The following is a 10,351-nucleotide window of genomic DNA, read 5'->3' as shown; positions in this document are numbered from 1 at the left end:
AATGGCCTATTTTCTTAGCCCTGAACTGTTTAGTTCTCTGTGTGTCATAATCTTCTGGACTGGAATAACAGCAGTGAGACTAAATCATGCATTCAGCAGTTCAGAAGAAAACTTTGCTATTTTACAGTCCGTCATTTTCCCTGCCCGTGTGGTGACACTGTGAAAAATTCTTTGAAGGACAGTGCAAGGCATTGGGAACAGCTCAATCAGTGGATTCTGTGCATTTACATTTGTTGTGAATAAATCTGTGTACTTTAAAAAGATGAGCAGAAAGGAGATGGCAAGATAGAAAAAAAAAAAAAAAAAAAAAAAAAAAGAGCGAAACAAACCCCACCCCACAATAAACAAACATTCCATGCAGGAAACTTTAAAGAGGAGGTTTAATGAGGCTGGAAATAACCGTGATTTAATAAGCACAAGTGGATATTTAAGCTTTTCTTCTCCCTTCCGAGTGAATGAAACGAAGTGGGAGGACTCGTAAATCGCCATGCACGGCTTCAGAGTGGAAATTGCTATGATTTCAGGAGAGAAACGATGATTTGAAACATCATTCACTGGAAGGGTACAGCAGGGAGACTATGACTCCATGGCCATGGAAGTTTGCGTGCTCATGGAATGGCCAGCCCTGAGCCTTGAAGCCCTCACCCCCCGCTCTGAGGGGGATGGCGGGGACACCCCGCGCCTGCCCCGCCGCTCCCTTCCCCGCCGGGCAGCGGGTTCCGGCTCAGCCTGAGGGCGTCACTTCCCGGGGCGGAGCGGGGCGGCTCCGGTAGGTGCCGGGAATGGTGGGCAGCGACCGGGAATGGCGGGGAGCGGTGGCTTTTCCCGTGCCTTCATCCCCTCAGCGGCCGCCCCGGGCTGAGGCGGCGGAGCGGGAGCGGGAGCGGGGCTGGGGCAGCCCGGGCGCCTCGGGGAGGCCTCAGCTCTTCCAATTTATTTCTAAATGCTATTGTGTCTGAAATCCCGCCCTACCAGACCTTTTTTTCCTCTTTCTGATGAAAATAAGTGCAAATATAACCTCATCCCGAATAATTGCTTAAAAAAGCCCGTCAAACTAGAATATACCGCCATTTCCGTAGGCATAAGGATTGATTGTTCCTCGATTTGTAGTGTGCTGCAGGTGCGCTCAGAGGCTTATTTAAAAGTACTTTTTTTTTACCTGCCTATCTATAAAAATAATATTTTGATTTATGAAGTATGATAATAAAGAGGTACTGTGCTATTGATTATATAGCTTGTTTTTACTGCATCTGTTCAACGGGGAAAGGGAACTAATTTTTTTATTCATGGCAGCAGGTGCAGATAAAATAAAAGCTGATGATCATGGGTGTGCATAAATTTCATTTGAGTCCTCACAAGTGCTTTGAAGAAAGTAAAAATGTTTTGCTTTCTTTTTAGGGTGTCTGCAAACAGAAGTGAACTGACAACTCTGGTAGTTTTTAATTCCAAAAAATATGAAGATTCTCACTTTGCTGCTGAGATTCCCTCATTGTTACTTCTCCAGAAGAACTTACTTCACGAACTTTCACTTTGCGTCCCGAGCAGATTTCCTGGGCATTGAATCTCTTGGGCCAGCGCACTGCTGTCGTACAAAATGGATTTGTTCATCAAATGGTTTGAGGAGAGAGCTGTGCCAGCAAGCAGCCCCTGAGCAGCAAGTAGAGAGACTTTCTGACTGGGAACAGAGACTCATAGACAGACTTTACCATGGACTAATCCAGGGTCATAGAGCTTGTTTAGCTGAAGCCATTACACTTATAGAATCAACTCAGAGTAGGAAGAAGAAAATAGCCCAGGTGCTCCTTCAGAAGGTATTATCCTACCACAGGGAACAAGAAAAGTTAAATCAAGGAAAGCCACTTGCCTTTAGAGTGGGTTAGTCCTTTTATGTCTTGTCTAGTAGTTGCTTACATGTGATTACAGTCCTCACCTTTTATCATCACTGCTGTTTGTGGTCTGTAGTCTTGTATTGTTATTCTTTTGTGGTTTATAACCAACCTAGATTACTTCTGTTGTCCAGTGGAATTATGCCTTGAGATGAAAAATGATTTGAAAATGCTTTAGAAATTAGTGTTACTTCCTGGGGGTCTGTCACTCGGAGTGTTTTTGGTAACCATTATAAGCTGAAAAGATGTTTTCTTTTCCCAAAGCAGGTGTTTTCTTGAATACTTCCTGAATCCCTTTTTTAGTCTGCAGAAGGAAAAGCATGCACCTTCCTGTTTTATGGCCCTCCTTTAAAGCAGCGTACTTTTCAGCTGAAGGAGACTTGAACCTGCTTCTCTTGGAAGCTGTAAAATATTTTTCCCTTACAAAGAGATGGACTGCTAACGTGTCATGCCCAGCTGTCATCTCTGCTGTCTGTACAAGGGTAGTAAGAACAAGAACTGGGGCATGGGAGCGAGAAAAGTTTGGTGCTAATCTTAGTTTGGGAGCTTTGACATGCAAATAAGTGGCCTCATTTTTTTGAAAAAACAGCTCTTCAAGGTAAGGGCTTGCTTTTGCTTTAAGAGTGTTTTTTTTATAGTAAATCTGAAAGATCCAGTTCTAGTATATAACATTTTGAAAGTTCTGAAGGATAAGTCTTATGGCATAAATAATTTTATTTGGAGGGAAGGAAATGGGTGTGGATAAACCCAGTGTTATACTGGTGTGAATAGGATGAGGAGTGATGAAGTGCTGCTATGTTGGGTGAACCAAACTACAGTTTTATAGTTTTGGCATAGCTTTTATTTGCTTTTGTTGTGATGCTGTGTTAAAGTATGAATTGTTATCAACTTAGATGTTGTTGGTATTCATGAGATGTATTACTTATTTGACTAACAAAATGCTTTTTTCTTCCTAATATGATCATTTAGGGTTGTCTGGTCCTCCTGGTGCTGGAAAATCAAGCTTCATAGAATGCTTTGGGAAAATGCTTACAGAAAGAAAACACAAAGTGTCTGTGTTGGCTGTAGACCCTTCCTCTAGTACAAGTGGTGGTAAGTGTGAATTAAAGTTTGAGTCAGGTTTCTAATACCTTGTCAGCTACAGAAGTATCTCTTTGGGCCAAGTGGAGGAAAATTTGGTGCCTATAACAGTAAAATATAAAAAAATAAATAAATCAAGTTTTCATATTTTTTTCCTATGTGATACGAAATTGGGAAACAGGTGTCAGTGTTGTAATTCTTCCAGATTTCCTCTTTTCCAGGGTTCAAATGTTGCCTTGCAATTTTATTTTTCTGAATTTGAATTTCTTCGAAGTTGTGCAGGATTACTGATTACAGGCTGTAATCTGTAACTCTCCAGTAAAAAATTATAGGGAAATTACAAGCTGACCATGCCTGATTCATGGTTTCTCTGATACTAATAATGCAATCTCGATCTTTTCATAATGGGTAGCTGCCAGGCAGCATCATTAATTTTTCCAGCTTCTGTGCTGTTAGAGGTGTGTAACTATTTATAAAGAAAACAACTAGAGCATTGCAATGGCGTGGAGCTAAGACAGACTATGTTCTTGAATGCGTGCCTTCAGGATGCATCAGTAGAATAGCAAAATGTGACAGCAAGGCTGCAGCAGTTGGAAGAATTGAGCATCCCTTATCTTTTGGGGTGTGTATCGAGTGCATAGATCTCACTGAATCTGATTTACAGTTTGTTTGAGTAGAAGGAAGGCAGGACATGTGTCAGCTCTCTTAAAACGAAAAATCCACCATCAGGGAGTGTCAGAATCATAATGTCCCTTTGGATGGGAACAGACAAGATTCAGCTGTCTGGCCCGATGTGTATAGGCCTCAAAAAGCCATTCAGGAATTCTGGAATTCTTTCTGACCTAGCACAAATTCTTCATGTTTGTTAACAGTAAGGTCTGCCTGTCAGGCCTTTCCAGCTTCTGAGAAGTGGAAGAACCAGGCAGTAACTTCTAGCCCTCAGCTAAGCCTTGAGCAACCATTACTGGGATATTCATTTGACTGACATTGCCCAAGAGATCTGTCTTTTCTCACTCTTTTATTGGTGGGGCGGGGGGAAAAGGGGAAGTTTGGCTGTGTTGCACTTTTGAAATAATTTAACGTTAAACATTCAAGGTTCTCTACTGGGGGACAAAACACGGATGACTGAGTTGTCAAGAGACATGAATGCATACATCAGGCCATCTCCAACCAGTGGGACCCTGGGAGGTGTCACAAGGACCACAAATGAAGCCATTCTGCTGTGTGAAGGAGGAGGCTATGATGTTGTTCTTGTGGAAACAGTAGGTATGTGCTTAAGGTTTTCTTTTAATTGTCCTGCTGTGACATGAAAGTAAGGTGTGCTAATAATTGCATACTTTCTGCCTTGATTTTGCCCATGTTTTCATACATGGTCACCGGTTGAACATGAATGCTCGTTCTGTCTGTTTTCTAGTCCTGTATGTCTTTTACAAAACTAATGTGTTTCCAGTTGTCTTTGTTTTGTTAATGGGATTTGTTGATGGGGCAGTGCTGGGATCTGTTGTAGTTACTTGTCATTAATGTGACTGAAAGTTTGTAGTAAATGGTAAACTCTGAATTTTATTTTTTAGGTGTGGGCCAGTCAGAATTTGCTGTGGCTGATATGGTTGATATGTTTATATTACTGCTACCACCTGCGGGTGGAGATGAATTACAGGTATTTTTTGATTTCTCTTATTGGTTACTACCTGGGACTAGAAAGAGAAACTTAAATTCAACATGTAGTATCTGAGCAGAAAGTCCATATCAATAGTATTTTGTCCATTTTACTGTTATTATTAAGTATTTTCAGTGTAATCTACTTAGTGCAGAGTTAAGCTCCCTTTTCTTTTGGTTTTTAAAGTATTAGGATGTAAACTTTTGATACTCTGTGGCTTAACTTTGACAAGTTTACTAGTTGCATATATTTTTGGGGCGAAAACTAGAAACTAACAAAGCCCTTTGACCTGCTTTATGTGATGAATCAGTGTATCACACCCCCTCTGGGTACTCCTGTTTTTTTTCCCTATTGCATTTAGGGCATCAAACGGGGCATCATTGAGATGGCAGATCTCGTTGCCATCAATAAGGCTGATGGTGATTTAGTTGTGCCTGCCCGGAGAATCCAGGCTGAGTACATCAGTGCTATGAAGCTGCTTCGCAAGCGTTCAAAGGTTTGGAGGCCAAAGGTTTGTGCACTTCGCTGTGCTTTGTGGGGCTCTTTGGGTCTGGTTTGGGTTTTGTTTGGGTTTTGGTGGTGTGTTTGGGTTTTTTTGTATTTTTTCCTCCCAGAAAAAGTGCTGAATGAGTTAGGATTGGTTTCTTCTCATGTGGCTGTCCCAGTCTCCCTGGGCTCTTTTATAAAAATTGCAGTTGGTTGTTCAGTCTCACAGTGTGCTGGAGAGGTGATTGCTGCTGTCTGTGCTTCACCTCTGATCTCAAGGGGAGTCACATGAAACACTGCAAAGCCAGTCCTCCTCCCCAGGACTTCTGCCCTGAGCTACAATCTCTGCACTAGCAGAACTATTACTGACATCAGGAGTTTACTTTTTTTAAACTATGCATATCTAAAAATGTCTCTTAATCTACTTCTCCCTCTGTTATAACTCTGAAGCCTGTGATTATCTTTGTTCTTTCACTAGTTCATGTGTGTCCTTTACTGCTTTAATTTTTTTGTTTGTTTGTGTCTCACATAATGAAATTGTCTAGATAATTGGAATTTTCATCCTCTGGGTCTTCAGTTTTAGTGCTGTATTTTGTCTACTAAAAGGTTATGGTGGATTTTTAAGGAGAAGATTCAGTACTAATTTTTAATATGTGTATATAGAATAAGCAAACGCACACACTCTCACTTCCTTTATAAATAAACTTCTGTCTGTAAAGGAGGTTTGTTCTACCCTGGTATTGAAATTGACCCATGAAGTTGAGTTTAAATCAGCTGGGCTGACTGAGGTTTAGCCTTTCTTTTCTAAGTGTGGAAAGAGAGAGAAGCTTTTTTAAAAAAACAGGCTGTTCAATTTGAAAGACTGTGCTGGATGTCTGAAATATTATTGGCAAAATTAATTCCTGTTCTGGAAAGCAAAGGCAAAAAAATAGTCAAAATACCTCATTTCTGGCATATTTTAAGTACAAAAGAATAGCTACCAAAATACACACTTAACTTTACATTTAAGTAAAAGAGCAATAATGTACCTTTTAGCTGAAGGACTTACTAAAAATGATTCTCATTATACAAGCTGTTGGACAAGGCCTATTTATCCCAAATACTATGGATCTTAGGATCTACTTTTAGTTAGTAGAATCCTACATTTTTTGGAGGGGAAAAGAAAAAGGCACAGAAATGCTTAGAGCCTCATGGTGAGTATTGAAGGAAGTTTCCCTCACACATTTCTTAATTCCCCTGCAGTCTACCTGATCCAGTAATTGAAACCTCAAGGCCAGCAGCTAACTTGGCTTTAACAATTCCTCTGGATCCGACAGGTACTGCGCATCTCTGCCAAAACCGGGGAAGGGATCTCGGATATGTGGGATAAAATGACTGAGTTCCGTGACCTCATGCTCACAAGTGGCGAGCTGGTTGCCAAACGACGCAAACAGCAGAAAGTGTGGATGTGGAACCTTATCCAAGAAAACATGCTGGAGCATTTCCGGAGTCACTTGGCAGTCAAGGATAAGATCCCACTTCTGGAAGAAAAAGTTCTTAGTGGAGTCTTGTCTCCTGGACTGGCAGCTGACCTGCTGCTGAAGGCATTCAAAGATGGTCTCTAAGCATTGTTTTCTACTCTGTTCTTGCTAAGGGCACATTTATGTAAATGTGAACATTAAATACACTTTTTCTATGTGTGGATTCAAATGTTTTACTGCAGCAGACATGAATAGAATACCTATCCAGTACTCTGCAAAAGAATTCTGTTGGATTCTGTATATGCAGCGATCATGACAAATCCAAAGGCTCACTCTCAGATTACTATACACTATATTGGAAAAAAAATTAATTTCCGAATCTCCAGTTTGTACATGCCATAGATCTGTTGATGAAAACTGGATGCCCATGTAAAATGGTTGGTTTTGGGAGGGTGGGAGAGTGAGGTTTGTGGTGGTGCAAGGTTTGATTCTGGTTGTGGGGTCATCTCAGTGCAGTTGACACTGCAGCTTTCCATTCTAATATAGCAGCAGCTGTTGCCATAATGGATTGCATTTTCTTTCCTCACCTTGAGTGACAGCAAGAACATTGGACTGCCTGACAGCACCAGACCACAGCCTTAGTTTTAAATAAATTGTATACATATAAATAGAACATAGTGGTGTTTGGTCCCTCTTTGGAAGCTGTAGTTAGTTATTATACACTGTACAGTAGGAGAAGGGAATTTTAACCATCCCAGTTTCAAAATAGACGCTTTATTAAAAAGCAAAATTTAGTTAAGACTTTTTTTTACATGCAGACATCAGATGGAACAAATGTTACCCATAATGTTTTAATAGCAAATGTCTTTATACTAGAATAATTTATCTCTAAAAATAATGTTTTATGGTTTTCTGATCTGACATGTTTTTTGGATTCAAACAAAATGGCCAGGTGTGTTTGGTATTTTTTCTTTATCTCTTGCAGAAGACAGGACTGCTTCCAACCAAAAGCACTTTTATTTTTTTATTTTCCCGTGAGAAAAATCTGGGCGAAACATTTTCCTGATCTGTGTTCTAGAAAGCAGAGCTCATCTGGTACCCACTAAATGTGAAGGATAAAGTGGAAAAGTGCTGATTTTTGGAGACCTGACAGTAAAGCCAGTAACACAGGAGAATTTGGTGAGCCTGTTGGTGCTTAGATGAATTAATTTTTAAAGAAATATAATGGAAGTGATGAGTTTCTCAGTTTTGATTTTCCGGACATGTACATGAAAGGTATGGTGACTTTAGCTCAGTTTCACCTGTTTGGGCTCTGGCAACCCAGTTCTAGTATAGCACTGAATTGGGTTACTTAAATCCTCTTTTTACCTTCAGGGTGTTTCCATTTGGACTTTCTTCCCATCAATATATTTTTTTCTCTTCTTTCCCCTTGTCCCAGTTATTATATTTTGTTCCCAACTTTTTCCTGCTAGACACTGTTTGCAGTGAAATACTACAGAAGGACATTGTGGTGTTTTGGGGCTGAGGCATTTCTTAGTTAAGACATTTTGCACTGGGGTAGCTGGTATTAGTGGTTTTCACCACATAAATTGTCAGAACTTCTCTGACCACTTATTCTTGTTTCTTAATCAGTACTTTGGGATTGCTGCAATCAATCAACAAAGAAGCAGCTATAGGAATGTATGGAGTGGAATGTATGGAGAAGCACAGTGACTGTTATGACCATGCTGAGTTGTGAGAGAAATGCAGTGCTTACAGTTTCTTTTTTCTTTAAACAGCCTCTGTTGAATGTGACAGAGAGTGCCCCAAACCAAAAGCAATGTCTTGTGTCCTTGTGTCCTTTCATCTTTAAATATTGACTGTATTTTATGGTACCTTGTAGAAGAAATGACAGTCAGCTGGGAAATTAATTAATGAGAGCAGCAGCATTTTAACCAGTGAGTTCTCAACTTTTTGATAGTCCATTTGTTTCAGGTGGCAGTTTTTGAGGTGACCTCATTTGTGTTTATCTGTTAGATCAAACCCTTATTATGGTCATTACTTTGTCTTCTGTCAGGGACCACTGTTCTTGTCTGTTATACACAAGCTGCCAAGCAAGTAAAACTAAAACCTGCAGCTTTGTTTAAATGAGAACTGCTCAAGCAGATTATGTTTTACAGCTTCTTCAGTGTTTGTTTTCTGGGTGCAGATCTGCTGATCCACTCAAGCCATGGGCTATCATTATTTTCTCATTTTGTTGCTTCTTTTACAGTATTGTTAATTTACAAATGAACTCTTAGCAGAAGTGCAATGGCTTAAGCAGGTTCTTTGAACTGCATTTTCCTCTTAAAGCAGAGCATTAAATGAAAATCAGCTTTGCCTTCTTTATGTGTTCAGTTGTGCCTCATGCTTCAGTAGATGGAGAAATCCCTTCTATTCAAAAGGGTCTTTGGAAACGAAATGGTAAATGAGGGTCCCTGCTTAGTTTTTCAGTGATTCCCTACCAAACCGAAAGGCTGTACTGTGCAAACTGTGAACTGAGCCTTCCATGTGAGAATCAGATAGTTTTTTTTATAGCCTGTAAAATTTTGCTGTGATGTGTTTTGGAATCAACTGGTATTCAATTAACTGTGCAGTTTTGTTCATGCTCTCATGGGCTGGCAGATGCATTGTCCTCAGAAAGACTGCAGAGCTTCAGCTGGTAGGCTACAACTCGGTAAACAATCCAGTATGTCCCAAGATAGGGAAGAACATTTCCAGCTTGTCATTTTTAGCTCTGTGGGATTAAGTTGGCTAAAATGCATTAAAATATTGCTATACAAGTAAACAGGCTTCTGAAAAAAGATAGTAAACAAATCTGTTGAGTAGGATGTTGACATATTCTTAGTTTCTGGAGTTGTCAAGCTGCTCTCATGTTAACACTTAAACCCAGAACTATTGCAGAATAGTATGGGGAAATAATATAACTTCATGAGAATACAATAGCAAGATGAAGTTTGTAGCTGGAGGTATGATAAACTGTTAGACAAATGAGTATGGGAGGTAAAGAATAAACTCTTCAAATACACAAACTTGTTTCCTACAAAGTCTTGCAGTTGTCTGTAAGTGTGAAACTTTTCCCTAGGTCCCTGTGTAATGGATGTTGCTGGTGTTTCACAGCTGGAGAAAACAAGTGTGGTGAGATCAAGTGATTTATCCAGGACTCTGAAACAGGTCAGAGAGTGTAAGGGTTACAGTTCAGTAATCTTTACTCTGAGCCCCACGTATATTTACAGCCACGTTACTTAAGGTTGAAAAAATGCTCTTAGCAAGTTCATGCTCTTAGTGTGACTTATTCCCTTTATATCTAATCTCTCTGTTTTCAGTGACAGGACCCAGTAACCCCTTCTTGACTACTGCTCTGTTGTAATGTCCTGCTTTAAGTAATAAAAAACTTCTCTTTGATATCTAATCTGCCCTCGCCTTCTGTAAATGCATTACTTCCTGTTGTGCATGCTGCTTCAAGCCTTTATGTTCTCCTCGCATATATTGCTTTTTTGTGAAGTCTGCAATGTGTTGGCTATTTGAGATTTTTGGGAATGGGAGTTGAGTAAAGCTAAAGAATACCAAGGAACTTTTTTTTTTTTTTAAACTGTATGCAGTTCCCTTCCTGAAGTTTTCTTTCTTAATATGGCAAGATTCAATTACTGACTTGCTCTGTATTGGTGTAAACACACTTATTTCCCCTTTATTTTCCTTTCTCAGAGCGCTCTATTGCTCCCCCTTGGATGCACAGTCAATAAGTAACATACTCCATGAGTTAA

The 10,351-nt window shown here is 40.0% G+C and overlaps 1 protein-coding gene across 2 annotated transcripts; it reads left to right on the top strand.

Annotated features, from left to right (window-relative positions):
- The first annotated feature begins 698 nt into the window (after window positions 1-698).
- MMAA (methylmalonic aciduria (cobalamin deficiency) cblA type) lies at window positions 699-9,994 on the top strand. Of its 2 annotated transcripts, none has more exons than XM_008641276.2 (7): window positions 699-769; window positions 1,399-1,875; window positions 2,856-2,978; window positions 4,062-4,232; window positions 4,538-4,623; window positions 4,985-5,134; window positions 6,426-6,792. In XM_008641276.2, exons 2-7 carry the CDS (start codon window positions 1,455-1,457, stop codon window positions 6,711-6,713), a joined length of 1,239 nt encoding a protein of 412 aa, XP_008639498.1. In that variant the 5' UTR covers window positions 699-769; window positions 1,399-1,454; the 3' UTR covers window positions 6,714-6,792. The 2 variants fall into 2 exon arrangements, with proteins under 2 accessions (XP_008639498.1, XP_017599745.1); XM_017744256.1 differs by lacking the exon at window positions 699-769 and adding an exon at window positions 776-1,120 and having other exon boundaries at window positions 6,426-9,994.
- The last annotated feature ends 357 nt before the right edge of the window (window positions 9,995-10,351 follow it).

This window comes from Corvus brachyrhynchos, unplaced genomic scaffold (genome assembly GCF_000691975.1).
Source record: "Corvus brachyrhynchos isolate BGI_N302 unplaced genomic scaffold, ASM69197v1 scaffold229, whole genome shotgun sequence".
NCBI classification, from domain to species: domain Eukaryota; kingdom Metazoa; phylum Chordata; class Aves; order Passeriformes; family Corvidae; genus Corvus; species Corvus brachyrhynchos.
The sequence above is the reverse complement of the archived record's forward strand: the minus strand, read 5'-3'. Positions and strand labels throughout refer to the sequence as shown.

What these genes read in the sequence shown, in the direction of transcription:
- MMAA (XM_017744256.1), top strand. Translation starts at nt 1,455, where the DNA reads ATGAAGATTCTCACTTTGCTGCTGAGATTCCCTCATTGTTACTTCTCC. An exon ending in TGTTCTTGTGGAAACAGTAG is followed by an intron (nt 4,233 to 4,537) that starts GTATGTGCTTAA and finishes TTTATTTTTTAG; the next exon opens with GTGTGGGCCAGTCAGAATTT. An exon ending in CGGGTGGAGATGAATTACAG is followed by an intron (nt 4,624 to 4,984) that starts GTATTTTTTGAT and finishes TATTGCATTTAG; the next exon opens with GGCATCAAACGGGGCATCAT.